The sequence below is a fragment of the Benincasa hispida genome, chromosome 11 (assembly GCF_027475165.1).
Source record: "Benincasa hispida cultivar pf3 chromosome 11, pf3_genome.v1.1, whole genome shotgun sequence".
Lineage (NCBI taxonomy): Eukaryota > Viridiplantae > Streptophyta > Magnoliopsida > Cucurbitales > Cucurbitaceae > Benincasa > Benincasa hispida.
In genome coordinates, this window is record NC_143488.1 from 66,314,640 (window position 1) to 66,339,261 (window position 24,622).

At 28.5% G+C, this 24,622-nt stretch overlaps 1 protein-coding gene and 1 pseudogene across 1 annotated transcript; both read right to left on the minus strand.

Moving 5' to 3' along the window:
* Positions 1–356: 356 nt before the first annotated feature.
* Positions 357–2,375, minus strand: LOC120091352 (thaumatin-like protein 1b). Its single transcript, XM_039049351.2, has 2 exons — positions 2,203–2,375; positions 357–1,242 (listed from the first exon to the last, which is right to left on the minus strand). Exons 1-2 carry the CDS (start codon positions 2,255–2,257, stop codon positions 569–571), a joined length of 729 nt encoding a protein of 242 aa, XP_038905279.1. The 5' UTR covers positions 2,258–2,375; the 3' UTR covers positions 357–568.
* Positions 2,376–5,722: 3,347 nt separating this feature from the next.
* LOC150032821 (uncharacterized) lies at positions 5,723–12,838 on the minus strand (annotated as a pseudogene).
* Between the last annotated feature and the right edge of the window lie 11,784 nt (positions 12,839–24,622).

Sequence of the window (24,622 nt, forward strand, 5' to 3'; positions counted from 1 at the left end):
AACGAAATGGAAATTACGTCGTACCCTTACCGTTACTGTTCTAAAGGAAAAATGATAAATTTACCATTATTGTTACCATTTGACCCTCCGAGGTAACAATAATGGTAATTATACCAATAGATGTCACAAAATTTATAGTTCTAAGTAAACGTGATTAAAAACAATTCAATTACATTTGTGACTAAGGTTCGTTATAATTGATTCATCAATAGAATTTCATTAAGATTGTACTAATTTCTTATGATTTGGTAAACATGACCTAAAGGTAAAACATGGAAATGAATACAATTTGGATTGTCGCTGTTTTGACCACAATAATAATGAGAATGATTGAGACTATAGAGAGAAAGTTATAATTATAGAAGTTGATTTTATTTTCTTATTATTCAATGTATGATATTGATTATTGAGTTTGACATATGATAAGACAGTAAAGTTTATTTCAAAACATCATTTATTATCCTATACTCTGAACACCCTATAGTAAGTGTTGACTTTTATTCTCAAATACTTTTCTCTCATGGCTAGCTACCAAGCCATTACTGTCTTCATCTTCAATTCCATTTTCTCAACCACAAAATGTGATGAGATAATTTGGTCTATTGTTGCAAGTAAAAGTGCTGTTCTTATCATCATATGCATAACTGTAAGCATCTGGGCATTGCCTCTCAAAGATCATTGAATAGTTCGTTGGCTTGCACTTGTTAGGATCATTGAATTCTCCAGTGCAGCAGTACCTTGGTTGGTTGAACGCAAGGCAAGCACTCTTGCAAGCGATCACTTCATTGCCTGATTTCACCTGCAGCTCGCCCGGGCAAACCTTATTCACGTCGGCATGGCAGTTCGAGGATCGACAGGGCCCTGTGCCACCTTGGATGGTGATTGTGATCGGAATGTTGAAGCCGTCCACGAGGCTGACATCATAGAAATCTTTGCCACCGTTGGGAGCGATGGTGAATTCAGCTAGTGTGACTGGTGGAACTCCTCCAGCGCCATTGCATGAGAGGCCACGACCGCAATCTCCAGTCAAGCAAGTGAACCGTCCACCGTTGTTGGAGCATCTGGTTCGTGCCCATACTCGGCCGGTCCATGGCGCAGGGACGTTAAATGACTTTGACGCTCCAGGAGCTAACTCGAACCCTGTTGTTGATAGTTGGGGTTGCCCTGGACCGCTCGTTAATGTTGCTGGCCATATGGTTCTTGGACAATTGTTTTTCGCAGTCATCGTCGCAGCTTTGGCTCCTAGAATATGCAGTACAATAGTTAACGATCAATGTGAAGAAATTATCGAACGTACTGTAAACAAGCAGATTAATCAAGGCTATGTTGATAAAGATTTGGGTTCTGTTCCGTAAATATTTTGTTTTTTTGTTTTGACTTGTGAAAATTAAATCTATTTTCTTGCATTTCTTACAATAAATTTGTATCTTTTTTAACGGTTAAATATTTAGTTAAATTCCAAAAACAAAAGTAAGTTTTTAAAAGCTATTTTTTTTAGTTTTTTAAATTTTGGTTTATTTTTTTAACCTATTGATAGAAAAAAATAGACAACAAATGAATGAATTTGGAGGTAGAACTAGTGTTTATAGGTTTAATTTAAAAAAAAAAAAAACTAAAAACGAAATGATTACCAAACGGGCCTTTCACTTTTTTATTTTTGGTTTTTGAAAAGTAAATCTATTTTCTTTAATTTTTCACGATGATTCGCAAATTTCTTAAGTACAAAAAGAGATTATTAACTAACTGAATTCCAAACGCAAAAATAAACTTTTAAAAACTACATTTTTTAGTTTTCAAAATTTGGATTGATTTTTTAAAACATTAGTAAAAGGTAGATAAGAAACAAAGAAATTTAAAAGTGAAAGAGGATATGTATAGATTTAATAGTTAAAAAACGAAAAACTATAAATCAAATGGTTATCAAATGATGCTAAATATTTAGGTCAAATACAATTTTATAGATATAATTTTTTTTTTTTTCCAAAGTAATATATTAGTCAATTACTTATTGATCATCATTATAAGTTAATGATCAAACCGATTAAGTACTAAAAATATTAAGAATATATAAACAAATAATTAAAGCCCCTTTGATAATCAAATGTTTTAAAAACAAAAGAAAGGTAAAAATCAATGAAATAATGAAAAAAGAAACAAAAAAATTAATAGAATGGAAAACAAAAACCGAAAGAATAGAGATACCAAAATGAAGGAGGAAGAAGAAGAATGATGCAAGAAGGAGGGCATGGTTCGCCATTATGGTATTTGCAAATTGAATGAGTTTTATATGAATAAAAACAGTGATCCACCGTATGGTATTTATAGCCTAATGTTTGGAGCTTCAGTCTCACATTGGTGGTGAGCTTGCCCTTGCCGTGTTGGAAACTAATTTCACAGACCACTAAGGAACTGACACGTAATAATTGAGAATTTTTTTAAAAAAAGAATTGATTCATGGTCAAACAAGAGACTAATCAAACTATCCATAAAATCACGAGTTATATGAAGATTTTACACAATATCATTTTTGTTAATATTGATGGGGTCTACATTGACTTGTAAACGTTATATAAAATTTTAAATTTTATTTATTATTAATGAATAAATAAGTCTTCTGTTATTTATTAATATTAGTATTATTATAATAATGTTTAGCACTTGGTAAAAGGCTTTAGAACAATGTAATGGGTTAATTTCATTCTGTTTTTTTTGGAATTTAGATATAGTTTAGAGTAGGAGTGTTTGTGGGTTATATTGGATTGGGTTTAAGCACTTTTTAGATCTAACTCAATCGTTCAGCTTGTAAAAATTTATTCAACTCAAACAATCCTTCTTAAATCATGAACTCAACTCAACCCAATAATTAAATATTGGGGTTCGATTGGTTTAGGTTACTCGAGTCATTATTTAAATCTTTATTTTAACAAAAAAGAAAAATTGTTTAATTGTTTTTGTAATTAATTATGATTAGCAAATTAATTTTAATTTATATTATGAAATTTTTGTTTCCATAATGTTAAAATTTTATTTTTAATAACTATTGGATAATAAATAATCTAAAAAATCATGAAATAATTAAGAATTAATATAGGTATATATAATTGTATTAGAAGTACAAAAATATATATAATTTTTAAAATTAATAATAGGTTCGGATGGATTTATATTATTTTAGATGAATCCATGACCAATTAAACCCACAAAATTTTTATTTAGTTGAACTTAACCCAATCCAAATTGAATGGATTGAATTGAATTAATTGATCAATAGTTTGATCCTTTCCAGTGTCCGAAGTTAAAAAAGAAGAAAATATATTATATAAAAGTTTACTGGTTGGTTGTTTTTATTTTTAGTTTCAAAACTAAGAAACACATATTATATATGTGTGTGATTACAAAAATGATAACATATAAAATAAGCAAATACCAAAGTATAATGTATTCTAGAAGAAAATGTGAGAAAACAGAGAAGAAAATTCAAGACGTAAGTTACTTAAGTCAAGAACGTAATGAAGAAGTCGTAAAATATCATCGTTTAAAAATATGATTTGTAAGAATATAATAATAAAATATAATTTTCGGTCTATGGACTGTATGACCCTTCACTCTCAAATTCAGAAAAGCAATAAATTGCAGAATAAGAAATATAAGTTTTATATATCATGTTAAAAGTAACTCTATTTTCAAAGAAATTACAGTATTATTGTGAAAAACATAAAATAGATGAGATAACATAATAAATTTAAATTCTATTTTGGTCTCTGAATTTTAAATCTAATTCTATTTTAGTTCTTAAACTTTTAAAACATTTATTTTAATCTCTTAAATTTTTTTTAAAAAAATGTTTATTTTAATCTCAACTGTTAAGGTTATATTTTCTTTGAAGATGAAATTTGTTTAAAGATGAAATTCTATATAGCATGGATTGAGCAAGATGAAGGGCGAAGTAAAATCTCACCACCAACGTGATAAAATAGTGAACGACCAAAATCTTAGACGCAAAATGACTTTTGAGATCTCAATTAACTATAGGGTGGAGCAAGGTATGTACAATTAACTTAAAGTATTTTTTTAAAAAAAAATTTGTAATGATAATCCTAACAAATAAGGTAGTATTTATCATCCCAAATGTCGATAATTTATTATTTTAAATTTACGGAGATTGAATTGAAAAGATTTTTTCTTTTTCATAAATTGTAAAAGTATTGAAATAAGTAAATATAAAAGAGAGAGGAAGAAAATACAAAATATATTAAAAAATTAAATAAGGTGTTATGTGGATAATTGTAATTTAGGGCGCATATCTCGTTATAGATTGAATGAAATTGGAGTCGTCTTATATATGACTAATTAAGTGCGTAGGAAAATAGCCATCTCTTATTTGACCAAAATGCCATTCAAGGTATTTGTCCCAAGAAAATGGCCTCTCAAGTATTCTAATAATATAATTATATAAAATATATTTCGTATTATCCCTTTATTTGAAGTTTGATTATTCAAATTAAGTTTGGTTCTTTTTTAAAGACCTGTGATAACAGTTAATATCACCTCTTAATAGCTTTTAGCCTTATTAATATGAACATAACTTTGAGAGATCAAGTATTATTAACTCCTTAGTACTAAAATTAAAATAAAATAAAATAAAAAGTATCATTAACTCTCATTTTTAAATTAAAAAAAAAAAATCCTCCTACTTATAGCTTCCATAGATTGATTATTCTTCATCCTTTAAGAAAATAAAAATGTTGGGTTATAGTTTTTTTTTCTTTTTTTGAAAAATTATTTCATATGATAAAATGATTAAAAATATTTATAATTAATAGGAAAATAATTCATCGCAGATAGATAATAATTTTTTGTTATATTCGTAAATATTTTGATTTATTTTCTTATACTTTAAGTTTTTTAAAAAAAAAAATAATAAATGTTGGGTTATAGTTAAAGTTTAGTAAAATGGTGCTATTTATTTTATTCTATTTAAAAAAGATGGCCTTTCCAATTTGCCCGCCCTTGTTTTACAACCGCCTTTCTATTTAAAAAGTTCAAAAAATATTTAATGGATTTTTTTGAATTTAAAAAATGATAGAAATTTCGAAAGGTAATTTATTTTAAAAAAATTACAAAAGTTTTGTTGGCAGTAATTTCCTTTTTCTACAGAAAAAAGGTTGAACATCGTATAGTTAGATAAGTCCAGATTAATTTGAACATTCAAACTAGATGGTGGCCACTATTTAATTTTCATTAATTGTCTACTACATTAAATTATAAAGATTTAGACCAGTTAAATAGAGCTCGACTTACAATTCACATCTAGTCCTTTATTTGAAGTTGGAATACTTCACGTTTGTTCACCCACGACTCGAGATCATATGAAATTTTAGGCAAAATTTTGATAGAGAGATCTTCGTATAGAAAATATTATCTATTTTTTTTTAACTTTTTGAGATACAAAATTATGTACCAAATTTTGATAATCTAAGTTCATTAATATATCTTTTTTTATACATAATATGGCCAATCCGTTTATTCATTCTTCGGACATAGTTCACCTTAACTAAGATTTAATTCATTTTAATTTTGTAAAGCTTCTTTCAACCGAAGCAACATTACTGATATTGTTAATAATTAATATACGCATTTGCAAAAGTGTTTATCTTTTTTATATAATTTAATATTTTAATAGAACAATCAATTTCATTTTGTAAAACTTCTCTTAATATTTTTAATTCAAAAATAAATCTAAACCATTAATTTCAGAAAATGTATCATGTTTTAATGTATTTTGAAGATTAATACAATAACTTTTTAAATTATCATCATCTAATGACTTTAAAAATTTCATATCAAATATAAAGTTAAAGATATTTTCATATACTTGAAATTGTTCAAATCTATTTTTAAGTGAAGAAATTATTTGCAATATAATATAACAAAAGTAATCCATTTTAAAAGAATCTTGAAGTGATCGTGATTTTTTCAATGTCAACATTCTCATGAAATTATTTTTTTTTACGAAATATTGGTTGTACTTTCATATCATTTGCAATTTCTTTAACTGAAATTATAGTCTATGAATCCATTTTCTTTATATTTCTAAAAATGAAACTAAAATTTTCAAGTGATCTAAAGCAACATCAATATGCATATCTTTATGTTGTAAAACTTTACTCACATAATTTAGAGCAAATAAGATATCATACCATATAATCATGCCTAACAAGACTTCAAAATTTTCAAATTCATAAGTAGCTAAACAATTAGCTTTACTTTTTACTTTAGGATCATCACTAGTTTCTCCTAATTTTAGTAAAGTGTACCTTATTGAGGCGCATGAAATCTTATTACTTTAGCGATTTCAATTTGACTTTCCCATCGTGTTTGTAATAATGGTTTGATAGTCAAGTTGGTTATGTGATCTAACAAAAGTTTCATCATTTTGTAGACGAAGAAAATGAAGAATATGTACGTTGCACAACTAAAAAAAATGTCTTAGTTCTATAACATGAACTAGTCATAACAAAAAGTACTAGATTGAGATTATGACAACAACAAGGTGTATAACATGCTCTAGGATTTATTTCCAGTAAATTTTTTTTTTTTTTGTACACCTTATTTTTCTTTCATATTAGATTCATTTTCATATCCATGTCCTCTTATGTTCGATATTATCAAGTTTAAGATATTTAATTGTGTTTATAAGCACATCAAATAAACTTTTTCAAGTAGTATCTTCAACTTTTAAAAAATCTAAAAAATATTCAAAAATTTTAAAAATATTCTTCTATTTTTATTGGACTTATTGAAATATCAACACACCTCAATATAAGAGACATTTGTTCTTGATGACTTACATCAGGTGTACAATCTAATATAGCCGAAAAATATTTTGCTTCTTAAATTTTTTCAATAATTATATTTTTTATTTCAAGTCGTAATAGTTGTATGACTTCGTTTTGTATGTTCAAGATAATGGTAATGAATTTCTTTATTTCGAATACGACAAACATGTTCTTACATTATTGTATCAAATTCGGAAATCATTTCAATTAAGCTTAAAAAAATTCCATTATTTTCTTGATAAAGTTTTTCATTACTTCCTCGAAATACTAAATTATTTTTAGCAAGATTTTTAACAAAAGCAATAATTCATGTTAATACTTTATTCTAATGTTCTTTTTCTTTATTAACTAATTTTTGAAGATCTTTGTTAATTATTTTATTTTTTAACAACCTAATTTATAAAACAACCCAAGCATTCATATTAGATATGTGTTCATTACTAGTTTCATGATTTTTAAGCTGAGAACTAAGATTTTTCCAATCATTAACTACTTCATTAGCCAATTGAACTATATTAGATTTAGTATCAAATAACTTACAACAAAAACAATAAACCTTATCGAAATCCTTTGACTAAACTAACCAACTTCTATCATGTTTTTTGCCATTAGATAATTTTTTAGTATAATGAATATTAGAGAAATGTCTAGATTTTTCATCTTTTGGAAAAATTAAATGACTTTCTCCAATGTGATTTTTCTCTACCAATAAGTCAATTAATTTTGAATCATATATATTATATTCCGAGTGCATTATACATGTCTCATTATTATTACTAATAACATCATTGTTTTCTCTTTTTTCACTTTCTTCCTCGCTCTTTAGTTTTTTTTTTTTCATTTAAGTTTATTTGATTACATGCTTCTTTTTCAACCATATATTTGTCTACTATTTTTGTTTCATCTCTCAATTTATTTATACCTATTATTTCTTCTATTATTTCATCAGTTCTATTACTTTTACTTCCAACAACAAATTTATTGAGACCACCTTTTTTAGATTGAATTAATTTTTCTACCCTTCTTTTCTTCTTGAGTTTTTTGTTATCTAGATTCATATTTTTTTAGTAGACATATTGATATTTTAAGTATGCAAATATACAAATCTTAGATGTTAAGGTATTGAACAATTAATAATATGAAATAATTTTTTTCAAAAAAAAAATGTAAAAGAATTTGAACAAAAAAACTGTAAATTTGAAGCAGTTGGATTGAGTTGAGGAAATGATTTCTGCTCTAGCAATTGATAATCAAACATGGATTCATGAGGCCACAAAGAATATCAATGAAAATCTGAGAGTTGAGAGAGATTTAGAGAGAGTGACATAATTCAACTTAAAATGAATCTAACCTACCATATGTAGTATATTTATGAGGGGAACTGGAAGGATTTTAGTTTTGAATAAATAAATAAATAAATAAGAAATATGTCGGGGCGGCTCGAGATCATATGAGGTCTTAAACAAAACTTTATACGTAGACCTTCATATGGAAAATATTATCTAAGATTTACTTTTGTTGCTTTTTGAGATGCAAAATTATGTATCAAATTTTGATAATCTAAGTTCATTAATATATCCTTTTTAATGGATAATATGGCTGATCCATTTAATCTTTCTTGCGACATAGTTAACCTTAAATAAGATTATGTATCATCTAAGTTCAAATTTTATACTTTTATTATGTACACTCCACTAGCTTTAGGACAAGAGGAAGATTGTTGGGGTTGATGCCCTAAATCTCGTATTGTCTTGTAGTTTGGAATTGTACTGTATAAACATTTTATTATCTAATAAAATAAGAGGTATTTTATTTGACATTTAGTTGCATTAACCCACAAAACCAATAAACTAAGAACAAGGGTTATCTTCTGTAACTTAAACATGTATATAGAGACATCTAGGTGGATCACGTTTAAGTGATAACCTAAACGGTCTGTAGTAGATGGATAATGTTGAGTACTTTATCCTTGTGACACTACAAATACGACCCGCTTTGTAGTTGTTATAGTTTTGTAAAGTGTTACAAATGATTTGATCATGATCATTCATGTGGAGACATGTGAGCGGAGGTATTCTATACAAAGAGTTTGTATAAGACCGGACCATGAAATGAATAGTCTCTTATATAACACTGCTAAAAGTGACTTACATTTTACCAAGATGACCATAGGTGACTTGACTTGAATCCTGAGTGGGTTGTGAACTGCTGCTTATGAAGGCGGTCTTTTGATCGACATGGGTGAAAATGGCCTATTTCGCTGACTTGATATGCCTACCATTTTAGGAATTCGTCTGACTGGGGAGCTAGAAACACAACTACACAAGAAGGAATTCACTCCTTCTATATAGTTAGAGTAAGTAGAGAAATTGCTCCCTTAAGGGCTGATTCAGGAGCTTAAACAATGTGACGCCACACCCTCTTTTAGTCCGAGAGGGGTTCAGTTATAGTTAGACTACAACTTATTGTTCATTAGAGGAATCAGTGGTACTTAATGAGTTAGATGTAACTATAGGAGTAAAATGATAATTTTGGTCTAGTTGTACTTACGAGCAATTTGTGAAGAGTCAATGCACCGTTGATTGGTTATATCCAATGGACACAGAAAAATATCTATAGTGTGAAGAGTGCAATTGTCGGTCTTTAGTGGAGTGACCGATAGTTAATGGAAGTTGATTAATTTAATTAAAGAGTTTGATTAATGAATCAAGTACTTAGAGCTTCAATCTATAGGTCTATAAGGTCCCTTCGTTAGCTCAATAGGGATTAATGAGAATCGAATTAAATTTTGGATTAATTTGAATTGTTCAAATTAATACATAGAATTAATTATATGAGATACAAATATTATAATGTATCAATATAACATATGTTTTAATATATATATATAAACTAAATTAAATAAAATTAAAGGTTTTTAATTTAAGTATTAGGCTGGGAGTTATTTGATAACTTCCCTCCCATTATTTTCTCATTTTAATGTATGGAAGTGGAAGTACAAAAGAGATGGAATATGGATAATCTTCTTCTTGCATTTAAAAGGACACAGATTAGAACACAAAAGTGAATAGTGTTATTTTGTTCTCTACTCTCTCTCAAATTAATCATCATTACGTTCCAAAATTGATCTTGAAGCCCACAAACTCTCAACGATTCTCAACCTTGAGAATAATGAGGTTTCCATGTGGTGTTCAATTGATTGGGAATTGATTGTTGTGATTTCGTGATCGAAGTTTTTGTTGTGTTTGATATTCAGAGAGGAATTGTGAAGAGTTTAGTCTTCAAGGATATGTGATCCTCAGATCTCTTATTTCTCTTTAACTTCTATACAAAAGCATACTCATTAGATTATGTATATCTTGGTTCCGTCCTCTATATTTTATGTATGTTTTGTAAAATTAGGATTGGGACACGATTGCTTCAACAACGAATATTCTCGTATCCTTTCAACTAAACCTTTCAAGTGATTTAAAGCAATATCAATATGCATATCTTTATGTTGTAAGACTTTACTCGCAGAATTTACAACAAATAAGATATCATACCATATAGTCATGCCTAACAAGAATTCAAAATTTTCAAATTAATAAGTAGTTAAACAATTAGCTTTATTTTTTACTTTAGGATCTTCACTAGTTTCTCCTAATTTTAATAAAGTATCTTTCATTTGAACCATTTGAAATCTTATTTAATACTTTCAATTCGACTTTCCATCGTGTTTGTGACAATGGTTTGATAGTCAAGTTGGTTATGTGATCTAGCAAAAGTTTCCACTGTTTTGTAGGCGAAGAAAATAAAGAACAAATACATTGCATGTAACTCCAAAAAAATGTCATAGCTCTATGACATGAGCTAGTGATATGCCCGGAGAATGGGTGTTGCAATCCTCTCCCCAACAATCAAATAATATTTTTAATTCATCAAACCGACTACTTATACTACTAGGTAGCACGAGCAACAAGAATGGGGTCAAACCATAGATAGCCTAAGATAAAATCTCTTCTAAGCTAAATTGGCCTTTGAAAAACAATAAAAATAGGGTTTTTGTGTTTGTTGACAGGAAAATCTAAATGTAAAAATTAAAATTGCAGAAAAGTAAGATAGATTGAGAAAGAGAGAGATCGAGCACAAGATTACCTTCACCGATTTAGAGATCATTGGGCTCTCTATGAATTTAATCATTAGTTAATAATAAAAACGCTATTGAATTAACTATTTCTTAAGCCTAATCGAATGTAGAGATAGCCTCTACAAACTCCCTATGGAAAATTAACATGTCGTCGATTTTGAAATTAACTAAGCTTGTTACAAAGGCTACTCAGTTATTGCATTACATTCTTGGATTGATTAGAACATTAAGCAAGATTGGCCAAAAATAACCTAACGCATTTCCAATTTATAAGTTTTGTTATCTTTCAGGGGATCCTAGAAGTCTAGAAATCAAGTCATAATTCAACTAAAACCTATTACTACTGAATTTAGCATGCTTTCAATGCATACGGACATTAAAATCATGCACAGCTAGGGCAAACGAACATACAAGAGATTAAGTCGTCAATTTAATCAATCTATATGCTCATTCTAGAAATTGAGTCAAAGAGAGGAAATCAATTAGAAACAACAAGATTCAAGAAGAGTTAGTGAGAGATCTCGTAAAATTCAAAGAAAGGTCCTACAAACCTCAGAACTAACATAATGTCTTTCAATTGTTAATCAAATTCGAATTGTGATTCCAAGATTTAGAATTAAAGATCAAAATACAAGGAAATCTCATGAGTTTTGATCAAAAATGGCCAAAACCAAGCAAAATACTCTCAAAGTTGGTCTAACTTTCCTCCCTTTTTACCTAAATCGGAAAGAATTCAATTTATACTAAGGTCACAACATAAAGATGTTGGCAGGAGCGTAATTACGCTTCAATCAAAGCATAAGTCTCAAGTGTAAGGCAAGCATTGTTACTCTGAGGCGATTCGGGCAAGCACGCGTGTATCTGTGTGTGTTTTCCGTCAAAGTACATAGTGTAGCAACGTTATGGTTAACGTAAATACGCTACATGAAATGTGAGGCTACTTCCTTGTAGCGTAACGTTAGCATAATTACCCTATGTTAGTTATCAACATTTTGTCTTCAGCATAATTCCACACTGTGTGGAGGGTTATTACACCTGGTTCAAGGGCATTTTTTTTGTAATTTTACTCCTTTGAAGTCTTGATGCTCAAATTAACTCCAAATTGCTTCAAATTAATCCTGAATAACTCTAAAGGCTCGATTCTACCTCTTGAGTACTCAATACCTACAAAAGAGCATAATAAACATATAAAATCCATAAAAAAAAAATCTAAAATAAGCTAAGAAAATAGCATTTTTATGGTGCTATCAACTAGCCACGTCAGAAAGTACTAGATTGAGATTATGACAACCACAAGGTGTATAAGATGCTCTAGGATTTATTTCCAATAATTTTTTTTGTACACCTTGTTGTTTCCCTTTCATATTAGATCCATTGTCATATCATTGTCCTCTTATATTTGATATATCAAGTTTAAGATCCTTAATTGTGTTTATAAGCACATCAAACAAACCTTTTCCAATAGTATCTTCAACTTTTAAAAATTTCTTTAAAATATTCATCTATTTTTATTGGACTTGTTGAAACATCAACACACCTCAGTATAAGAGACATTTGTTTTTGATGACTTACATCAAGTGTAAAATCTAATATAATCGAAATATATTTTGCTTCTTTAATTTTTTCAATAATTATATTTTTTTTATTTCAAGTTCTAATAGCTATATGACTTCATTTTGTATATTATGTCCAAAATAATGATAATGGATTTCCTTATATTGAATACGACAAATGTGTTCTTGCATTATTGGATCAAATTCGACAATCATTTCAATTAAGCTTAAAAAATTCCATTGTTTTTTTGATAAATTTTTTCATTACTTCCTCAAAATGCTAGATTATTTTTAGCAAGATTTTTAACAAAATCAATAATTCGTGTTAATATTTTATTTTAATGTTCTTTTTCTTTATTAATTATTTTTTAAAAAATTTAATTTGTAGATCAACCCAAACATTCATATTAGATATGTGTCCTTACTAGTTTTATGATTTTTAAGCCGAGAACTAAGATTTTTAATCATTAAATCCTTCATTAGCCTATTGAACTATATTAGATTTAGTACCAAATAACTTACAATAAAAAACAATAAGCTTTATCAAATCCTTTGAGTAAACTAGCCAATTTCTATCATGTTTTTTTACCACTAGATAATTTTTTTAGTATAATGAATGAGAAATATCTAGAATTTTCATCTCTTGGAAAAATTAAATAACTTTCTCTAGTGGAACTTTTTTCTATCAATAAGTCAATTAATTTAGAATCAATATTTTTCTATCTTCCTTGATCATATATATTATATTCAGAATGCACCACGCATGTTTCATTATCATTACTAATATCATCGTTGTTTTCTTCTTCTTTTTTTTTTCACTTTCCTCCTCGCTCTCTAGTTTATTTTTTTTCATTCAATTTTATTTGATTACATGCTTCATTTTCAACCATATAATTATCTACTATTTTTGTTTCATCTTTCTGTTTGTCTATATCTATTATTTCATCAGTTTTATTATCTTTACTTCCAGTAACTAAATTTATCGAGAGCATCTTTTTAGTTTCAATCAATTTTTCTACTTAGCTTTTCATATCCAGATTCATATTTTCTAGTAGACATATTGATTATTCTAAGTAGGTAAATATAAACAAATCTTAAATGTTAAGGTATTTAAAAATCAATAATATGATTTTTTTTATAAAAAAAAGGTGAAAGAATTTGAACCAAAAAATTTATAACTTTGAAGCAATTGGATTGAGTTGAGGAAATTACAATTGATAATTGAACTTGGACTCATGAGGCCACACAGAATATCGAGAAAAATCTTAGAGTTGAGAGAAATTTAGAGTGAGGAAGAGAAATCAACTTAAAATAAATCTAACCTACTATGGAAAGATTTTAGTTTTGAAAATAAATAAATAAGATTCAACTCTACCAATGTAAGCTTATGAGAGTTTTGAGAGGGTTATATTAATGGTTGAGATTTTTAAGGAAATTTGAAAGGAATTATGAATAAAAACATAAAATGTTAATAAATTTGAAATGTCAATCAATCAAAATTGAGAGAGTTTATGAGTCCATGCATTATGAATTTTTCAATAGTTTTTATTTTCGGTATCATTAGAAAAAATTTATGAAAAGTAATAAGTATATTATTTTATAATTTTAATTTAATTTCGTTAAAAAATTAAATTAAACAGATACCAATTATAATATATATGTGTGCGCTCGCGTGCATGCATGTACATGTGTGTGTACGCGCGCGTGTGTATGTGTGTGTGTGCGTGTGCGATTACGTGTGTGTGCGTGTGCACTTGCGTGTGTGTGTGAGACCTTTCTAAAATGGGAGCCTTATGCGATTAACTCACTTTCCGTGTATGTGTGAGACCTTTTTAAAATGGAGGCCTTAGGAGATCACCTCACTCGCCTATAGCTTAATCCGGTCCTAAAAATATAAAAGGTCTTTTAACTCTCCCAATGTAAATTTATGAGAGTTTTGAGGGATTATATAAATTTGAAATGTCAGCCAACTAAAATTGGGAGAGTTTTTGAGATTATTCATTTTGAATTTTTTTTAGTTGTTTGAAAAGTAATAAGTATATTAGTTTATATTTTAAATTTTAATTAAAATTAAAATTAAATAGATATCAATATTATAATATATATATATGAGACTTAAGTGATCACCTAATCACTCACCTATAGATTAAATTTGTCCTATATTTGTTGTACTAACAAATATATTGTCATGTTTCTTTCAATCTTTTATTTTGATAATGCATAAGAAATTGTAACAATTTCATGAATAATATAAATTAAAGCTTGAAATAGTTTAGTGATTTAATTGAACTAGTTTGGATGTGTTTAATAAAATTTAAAATATAATTTTATTGAAAAGTTGAAATGTGGACTTATCAGATGTGACTTTGCGTGAATTTATAACTATAACATAAATGGTTATTACATATGTCATTGTCTAAGTTTAGATTTTTTTTTTTTCCAGAAAAAGAGAAAAATGCTTTTAAAATTTCACTTGGTCATATTTTCCTAGTTTTAAGACTTTTGATTGTGTTACCTATGTACATATTGTATTTATATATATAAGAAATTCCGCATGTAGTCAATGGTACGTATATTTCATATTAATTAAACTATGTTCATGTTGACAATATAATTAAATTTAATATTAATTGAAACTTACTTTAATTTCCAAACAACTCAACAAAAGGAAAACATAGACAGCCTTTCATATAACAGAAAATCCGTTAAAAATGTGGTTGTTGCCATCTTTCATATAATGTTATGGATATATGTTAAAATATACATTTTGTTATAAGTATTTATCTTTCATCCATCTAACGCGTAGTAGACTATATAGTTTTTAAGTTTTTAACCATGATTTTGAGTTTTTCTGTTGTGTAGTTAAGATGAGATGGAAAAAATATATAGGATGTAACACATGAGATACATTCAAATAATACTCATACGTAAATAGCATATTTATAGGAGAGTTGTATAAATGACCCAAAATTTGAGTCCAAATTTTTTTTTCCTTCTTCTATCTATAATTAAATGTTATTTGGTCGAATTTCATATTCCTAAGCACGTAACTTTTTTAGTAAGTTTAGAACTACTACGTTAAGGTGTACTTAATCAATATAAAATTTAAAAAATTTAGAGAATAAAAAGGATTTTTTCTTATTAGAATCTTCAAATTTAAGAATAAATGTCATGTCAATTACTATTAAGCTAAACTCATTTCGACCATTCCTAATCTTGTTGTGAATGCAATAGTCGTAATCTATATTAATTTATTGTACTTGACATTTTTCCAAATGAAGAAAAACACAATTAGTGTTGGTCATCCAAAAATATTGGTTTGTGTCACCTTTAGCAATATTTTTTAATACAATTGAGCAACTAATTGAGAGTAGGGAGATTTGAACTACAAACCTTGTGATTTTCAGTGCATTGATATACCAAAGCTCGATTTGTATTCTTAGTAATTTATTACTGGACCTTTAAAATAGTTTATGAATAGTTTATTTTGAATGTTTCTTCCTTTTGTTAATTTATTTGAAACGAAGTCTTTGATATTTTTTATTTTTCAAAATTATCTTCTTTAGCCCTCAGCATATATAGATACCTATTGAGCTAAGTTTTTGTTAGCCCTCTTGTCTCAAGTCTATTTATAATAGGAAATTATGATATTTTACTCTATAATGAGCTCACTTTATATATTTTTATCTTAAACTTTAACAACAGAGGCCAACCAAAATTAACTAGTTAAATATATAAAAAAAACTGATCAAATAATAGTTATAATAAGTCTCACCACAGTATCTTTTTCCCCAAAAAAAAAAAAAAAAAGGTCTCACCACAATATTCCCAAAATTAAAAATATATATTTATGGTTTCCTCTCACCCACGTGAATTTTGTACCCCTTGGAGTTATGAGAATTGCCTTAAATTTTAGTCATTAATGTCTTCTAATGTCTTATATGAAGGAATCCTCCTTTTTAAATGAGTTAATTTTTTTTTAAAAAAAAAAAACTATAATTAATAAGTTTCACAATTTTTTTAACACTATTAAAATTACTTTTAAATTTTCACTATATAATTAATGTAAATTAATTAATATATGTTACCATCAAAGACTACAAGTGAATATTAGTAAAAACCAAGGTTAAAACCATAAATGTAGAATCTAAATACCAAATTGAAATAAAATTCAATTTTCAAAGAGTAAAAAATTATAATATTTTGTAACATAGGGACTATATTGAAATTAAATAAAAAAATAAAAACTAAAAGTGTAATATTTAGAAATCTAAATACTAATGAAAACTACACCAATTTTGGGAAAAAAGATATTTTTTTTTTAAAAAAAAAAAAGTGTCTTGCAAGTATTATTGGGCCTGTGTAAAAAGTCTTATTATTGGGTCGTTGGATTGAAAATGCCACAGCCCCCCGGCCCAGCGTTGTTAAAATGGATATTTAAAATGATAAATTTTGTCTTATCCAATAAGAATTGGTGAGTAAAATGGAAAATGTGAAAGAAAAATTAAACACATTATAATTATTATGTCTGTCTTCCATTATAGCTTAATTTAATAAAGAATGGAAGCACATCTTCGTTATTCCACTAAAAATGTTGGCTGTGGATTGGACTTTGTTGGAAGCATAATTCCAATGGCATTTCAAGAAAGCCACAACACCAATCAACGAAGTTTCCTCCAAAACTTCATCCACAACATTTTTTAAGTTAGAGATCAAAGTTTGGGTTTTTTTTATCTGGTTTCCTAACCATTTGGTTTCGTAGGATAACTATTTGATTTTTAATTCTTTTTTTTAAAAAAAAATTATCCATAAACATTCATTTTATCTCTAGACTTCTTGCTTCGTAAGCTACCTTTTAGCAATGTTTTAAAAAAAAAAGCGAGATTTTGGGGGAAAAAATTAAAAATTTATTTTTATTTTCGTCATTTGGTAAAGAATTCAACTATTTTACTTAATGAAGATGCAAACCATGGTAATAAATTAAGATGATATACTTAATTTTAAAAAACCAAAGGACTACAAATAGGTTTCTATTTTGGACAAACACTTGAATTCTCTCATTCAAATTTTAAAAACAAAACAAGTGCTTGAAAACTAACTTTTTTTTTTTAGTGTTTAAATTTAGCTTTTTCTTTTTTCTTTTTCTTTTTTTTTCTTTTTTTTTTTTGTTTAACATGGGTGAAAAGTTGATAACCACGTGGAAAAACTTGCAAGTGCTAGTATTATAAGCTTAGTTTTCATAAATGAAAAATCAAATGATTACCAAACAAAACTAACAAGTTAAATTCTGAACTTTGACGTTTATGTCCTAATTGGCCTTTGAAATTTCTTAAGATTTTTTAAGATTCTTAAACTTTCAATTTCATGTTTAGTAGATCCAATAATTTAAAAATATTTAAAAGTTCACATATTGATATATGAAAGGTTAAATTACAAATTAAGTCTCTATAGGTGGAAGAAAGTTAGAAATTAATTTATGTGATTCTAATTAAAAAGTTAGAATTTAGTATTTATAGTTGGATAAAACCTAATTAATAATCTCTATCTTGTTTGATAAACTCTTCATACACAATTCCTACTATATAATTATAAATTATTTAGAAAGATTTTTATCCAACCATAAAAACAAGGGGAGTTGCAAAAATGTTGAAATTATTTTATAAAATTAGGCCCGTAGACCTTGTTTATTAAATTTACAAAAATGACAAAGTTTTTTAAGCCTAATCCAGTTTTGCACTAATGTGATTGAAATCCAAAAGACGTAAATACCCCCACGGTTAAAGATATACAACATATGAAGCATAGATACTTCATGTGAGGCAAAGAATCTGTATCAGACACGTATCGAATATCGATACTTCCAGATACTTCCTAGTTACGTATCTGACACGCGATTTGACGTATCTATTTCTACGCATACTTTTTTTTAAAGAAAAAAGACAAACAACTCATCTAATCTTTCCCAATCTAAAACTAGGCAACCTATTTAAAAAGTTCACTACTCGAGTCCAAAACTAAAAGAAAAATAAATAAATAAAAGGCCAAACCCTAGAATCATCTAATCTTCATCTTCACATTTGAATCCCCACAAACTCCACCAAAATATAAACCATTTGGATATCTTCAATAATTCAATGAAGAACTTCTTCGTTTATCTTCATATTTCTCCCTCTAATTTTCTTTTTCTTCTTTGTAATACGAGTCACTTTTCTATTGCATTTTATTAACTATTGTACTTCAACATCTTAGATGTTGCTTTTTTTATATTATATTTCAGTGTTTGTATTCTATTTTGTGCTATTGTTATTAACTTATATGTTAAGTTTATATATATCCTAGATTTTTTTAAGAAAAAAAAAATATATCTTCAATATATCAGTATCCTCATTTGTTAAAAATATATATATTAAAAAAATATATAAAAAATGACGTATCCTTAGACGTATCCGTATCTTAGTTTTTAGAAATTGACGAATCGTCGTATCCAATCGTATCCGTATCATGTAACCGTATCTATGTTTGTGCTACATAGTATATAACGTTGAACGTTGGGGCTTTTTCATCCATCTTATGCGATTTTGCTACGTCCACCCACTGCTTCAAATTTTTTTAACTTTAGCTTAAATGATTTTTCTTCAACACCCACATAAATATCTAAGTCTAAGGCATTGTGCCATCAATTTTCCAATAGTTTAGTATTCATAATGGTGGTTGATTATCATCTGATTACTATCTGATTACCTTCTATCTTTTATCATTAACTAAGCACTTTTTAATTGCAATTCGATTGTCTTTTAATTTCCATTTGATTACTTTACATTTTTTTTTTCAATTACTAACAATTTTTGTAATTACTATGTAGTTTCTGATTGCTATCTGATTATCATATAATTATCGAACCTTGGACTTAAGATACGTTATTATTTCGAACTTGAAATAATTTATTAGATTGAAGGATGATAGAGAACTACTGGAACAAATGGTATTAATAATAAATATTTTATGATTGCTCTCTGATTGTCGTATAATTGTTATATGCTTCCCATATGATTGTTATTCGATTGATTACTATCTTATGCTTATTGCTAGTTCATTCTACAATTTTTAGGTTGTTAAGAATATAATGCAAAGAAATAAATCTAATATATTGTCGATATACTTTAACAAGACTTTTAACATAAATTAAATATCAATCATATGACAATCACAAAGTATCAAAGAGGAATTAGATGACAATCAAATAGTAATCACAAATTATTTAGTATAAGTAGTAATCAGATGGAAATCAAATAGAAATCACAAAGTAAGTTACACTCCTCAAACTCTAGCCAAAATATGGGAAACCCAACTCAGACCTCTATGGATGAATCTATACTCCTCAATCTCTTCAAATCCCAACAAAATCACCTCAGTTTGGTCTTTCACAGTCAAGAACTTATGAGACTAAACAAAAAAAATCAAAGATAATCCAAATCAAAGAACCTTAGAAGAGAATCAAATGCACTGAATACAACACCATATTGATATCGAGAATCGAATCCCGAGCGAAAGCATTAGGATCGTCTTGCATTCGATTTTTCATTTTATAGGAAACAAAAACAACAACTAAACAGAATATAAATGGGATAAACATCATAAAAGCATGCTTTACGAAGGAGAAACAAAGGGAAGAACCATTCTTATCTTTGTAGACTCCCATAACTCTCAAAATTTCTTCTAGCTTTTCAAACGAACGTCTCCTCAATTGATCTCGAATACAACCACAAGAATAACCTTGTTAATCTCTTAAGAATTTCAATAATTCGATAAGTGGTATCCAACAATTGGAAGAGGAAGAGGTAGAGAAATTTCCTTGAGAGAGTGAAGAGAGGTTTTTCTTTTTGGTGGCTAGGTTAAAATCTCACTAAGTAAAATCTTGACCTAAAAAAGGGCATAGGAAGGAATTTATATAGAGAAGGGTTAACCACATCTCCAAGTCTCTCTCACATAATGTGAATTATAGATCACATCTATAATTAATTATATATTAATCATATTAATATACATTTTCCTAATTGATTTTAACTATTCAAATTCTTCCTCATTAATATCCTTTAGCGAGTTAACAAAGGGATCGTATGGACCTATAGATCAGAAGTTTTAACGATACGAGATTAATTAGTTAAACTCATTAACCAAATTAAGCAATATTCGTTAACTGTGGGTACACTCCACTAAAGACCCATGGTTGCACTCTTCTCACTGTAAATATATTTCTGTGTCCATGGATATAGACCAATAATAGCAAGTTAGTCCTTTACGAGTGTTTGTAGCACCAACTGGGTTAAATTACCATTTTATCCTTGTGTTACCTCTGTATCCTTAAGTATCAGTGCTTCTCTAATGAACAACTTGTTGGAGTATATCAGCAAGCAGTGGAAGCAACAAGGATCAATAAGCACTCTAATTCATTAATTTTGGCAGTAACTAAAGCATGTTCATACTAAAACAAGAGGGTTTCAAGCCATACCTTTGTAGAACTTCTTCAAATCTCGATTCTCAACTGCAAACTTCTCAAACTCTTGTTGTAGACCACCTTAAGATCTTCCCCACTATTCTCTTGGAACTTTAGATTGAGTTGTGGAACTCAAAATAAGCTTCAATGAAGAGAACTTGGAAAAGAACTCACAACAGCAACCCACTTATAGAACAACTTCTTCAATTCGAATTTTTCAGCAAAAATTCTATAGATGCATGCCTCAATTCTACTCTGATCTTCTCAATATATTGCAGGCTATCATACAAAGAAAATGGTTGCATGAGATTCAACTCATGCTTTGAGTTATTGAAGCCAAAAGAAGTGGGTTTTGTGTGAGCTAGTTGAGGGTGTTTGGAAAAATCCAAAATTTCAATTTGTATTTTTTAAACTTTTTCAATTTTTCCAAATGATTTCAAAAATCAATTTGATTTTTAAAATTGAAAATATTATTAATTTTACTAAATTAATTTCATAAATTAATTTTCTTAATAAAATTAATAAATAATAATTATTTAAACAATTTAAATCATTCTAATTAATTTAAGAGCAAATATTAAATTAATTTTACACAAATCCACCTTCATATATTTAAATCATATTTAAATATTAATTTTTCTATTCCGTTTAATTCTTAAAATTAAACGTGTAATTATATCTCATATAATTTCTAATTCCTTTAATTCTAATTTGAACGTTTCAAATTAATTTATCACGCTATCCTAAAGCTAATCCATTTACGAGCTAGTATGGGGACCTCACGGACCTACAAATCATGTGCTCTAACAATCCAAGATTAATTGGCTAAACTCATTACACCGAATTAACCTCCATTCATTAACTAATGGGTCACTCCACTAAAGCCCATAGTTGAACTCCCCTCACTGTAGATATAGTATGTCCACTCTATGTAACTATGATTAGTAAGTTAATCCTTCACAGGTTGTTCGTAATAACGACTGGGTCAAATGTCTGTTTTACTCCCGAGATTACCTCTTGTTCTTTAAGTTCCATTGATCCTCTAATGAACAAGTGATTTGTGATCCAATCAACAAATAGAGTCCCTCTTGAGCCAACGAGAGGGTGGGGCCCCTTGTTCAAGACTCAGAGTCAGCACTTAAGAGAACAATCTCTCTACTAACCCTAAAAGCGGGTATGAGTGAATTCCTTCTTGCACCCTATGCCCCCAGCTATCTATTCGGTCTTACCCTTGAAATTGAGGTTTATTGAGCCATCGCTATTGAACCAACCCTCACCTATGTAAATCTAAGGATAATCCCAAATAAACAGGAGTTCATAGTTAGCTCGGGATTAAGGTCAAGTTATCTAGGTCATCGCTTTGAAATAGTCAGTCTTAAACAGTAAACAGCGTTATAAAGTAAGAATGACTGATTTCGTGGTCCGATTTTAAACAAACCCATTTTCACAGGACGCCCCCACTTTTCATGTCATAACATATACGAATTAGGATCACTTCGTTTGTAGCACTTTACAACTTTTTGTAACAACTACAGAGTGGGCCGCATCCAATAGTGTTACCGGAATAAGGCATCTAACCTTATTCATATACTATAGATCATTTTGACTATTTACTCGAATCTGATCCACTTTTATGTCTTCACATAAAGTTCAAGTACTCATGTAATAGTCAAGGGTCTTTTAGGTTTATTGGATTTCTAATAAGCAATACATCTATTCAATGACAACTTATTGAATTTTCAAAATAAGTTTTATTGTTTACAAACCACGAGTTTTAAGACATAAAACTCAACACAACTTGTTTATGGTCCAACCATTAAACAGAAACCACTCTCAGGCCAACAAGAGGGTAGAGCCCTTTGTTCAAGTCTTGGAGATACCACTTAAGGGAACACTCATCTACTTACCTTAAAGTTGGGAAGGAGTAAATTTCATCTTGTAATATTATATTTCTAGCACCCGTTTGATCTTGTCTCCAAAATGGAAGGCTTATTGAGTCGGGGAACTGACCACTCTCACCCATACAAATCAAAGGATCCTCGTGAATAGGAGTTTATAATACACTCAGGATTAAGTCTAAGTTGTCTAGGTCATCTTAGTGAAATAGAAACCTAACTAATCAATGGTGTTACATCTAGTAGTTACTATTTCACAGTCCGGTCTTATGCGTCATTGCATAGGATAACCTCACTCGCATGTCACCTACACGAACGATACAGATCATTCCATTTGTATCAAATAAAAAGTGAGTCGTATCCATAGTATCACTAAGATAAGGTACCCAGTCTTATCCCTATACTATAAACCCTTTAGGTTGTATCTTGAACATTGATCCCTGTATGTCTCCAAATACTATTCAAGACTAATAAGATTACCTAGGATGTTAGTTTATTGGATTTAAGGTTATTAAGACAAAATAGAATACATCACAATCAATAAATTTTATTGAAATAACATTAATAACTTCTTATTGATGTCATAACATCGCTAACTCTTTTTTTATGATGGCCAATTAATTACATTTACTATCTACGAATTTTAGGGCATAAAACCCAACAAACTCTCACTTGAATTGAAACTCTAGTTAGTGGGATGTACATAATATCACTATTCAAAGCAAAAGAAGGTAAATAAATAAAATAAACTAGGGCATCCTTATACCAATTACACATCTCCCGCTTGTCTTAGATTATATAATGTACATGTCTCCCAGACCTAAACTCTCTAGATGATTCTCAAACATTTTAGTCAAGAGAGTTTTCGTAAATGGATCAGTAATGTTATGCTCCAAAGCGATCCTTGTGAAGAGCACATTGATGGAACAAACACATGCATGGCGAAAGAAAAACGGATTTAAAGTACTCTAATTAGGTTAATTACATAAGATAAGCATGCAAAAACAAGTAAAAGGGGAAAATAATACAACATTTATAGACTTTGAATCTCCTCCAAATTAGCTCCAATCTTCTCATGAACGGTTCGTAAACCACCACGAGAGTCTTCCGACTATTCTCCGCCGTAGAACGGGATGGTGGGATCTCGTGAGTGACTAATTTGGAGAGGAAAATGTTAAGACTTTGAGAGAAAAATGCAATGAGATTATCACATAATTTCATCCAATTCCACTATGGCCAAGAGTTTTTGAAATTTAATAAACACTCCCTTTTAAAGACCATTATATGTAAAACATGCAACTTTGAGTTTGATGAGAATTTGACACTAAAAAATCCTCACTAACTCAAAGTGGGATTTAGTGGGGCAAGTGTTTTCAAATGAAGACAACACTTAGCAATTCAATAGTTGGAATTTCCCACTCATAAGTGTTGGATCTTTCCACTAACTTGGTCAAAGTTTGACTAGTCCAAAGTCTAAAGTCAACAAATTTGACTTTTTGACTTTCAAAAATCAAAAATCAACAATTTGACTTCCATTGCATTTTTTACCTAATCATTCATTTGACTTTTAATGCAATTTTGACCAATTCCATTTAATTTCAAAATTAATTCTAATAATCAATTTTAAAATTAAATTAATACTAAACAATTAATTAGAGAATTTAATTAATTTAATTTAATATTAAATTCAACACTAATCCCATTTATATGAA

Coding starts and splice junctions, on each gene's coding strand:
- LOC120091352 (XM_039049351.2), bottom strand. CDS start 2,257: ATGGCGAACCATGCCCTCCTTCTTGCATCATTCTTCTTCTTCCTCCTT. Junction 1,243..2,202: donor CTTCTTCCTCCTTCATTTTG/GTATCTCTATTC, acceptor TGCATATTCTAG/GAGCCAAAGCTGCGACGATG.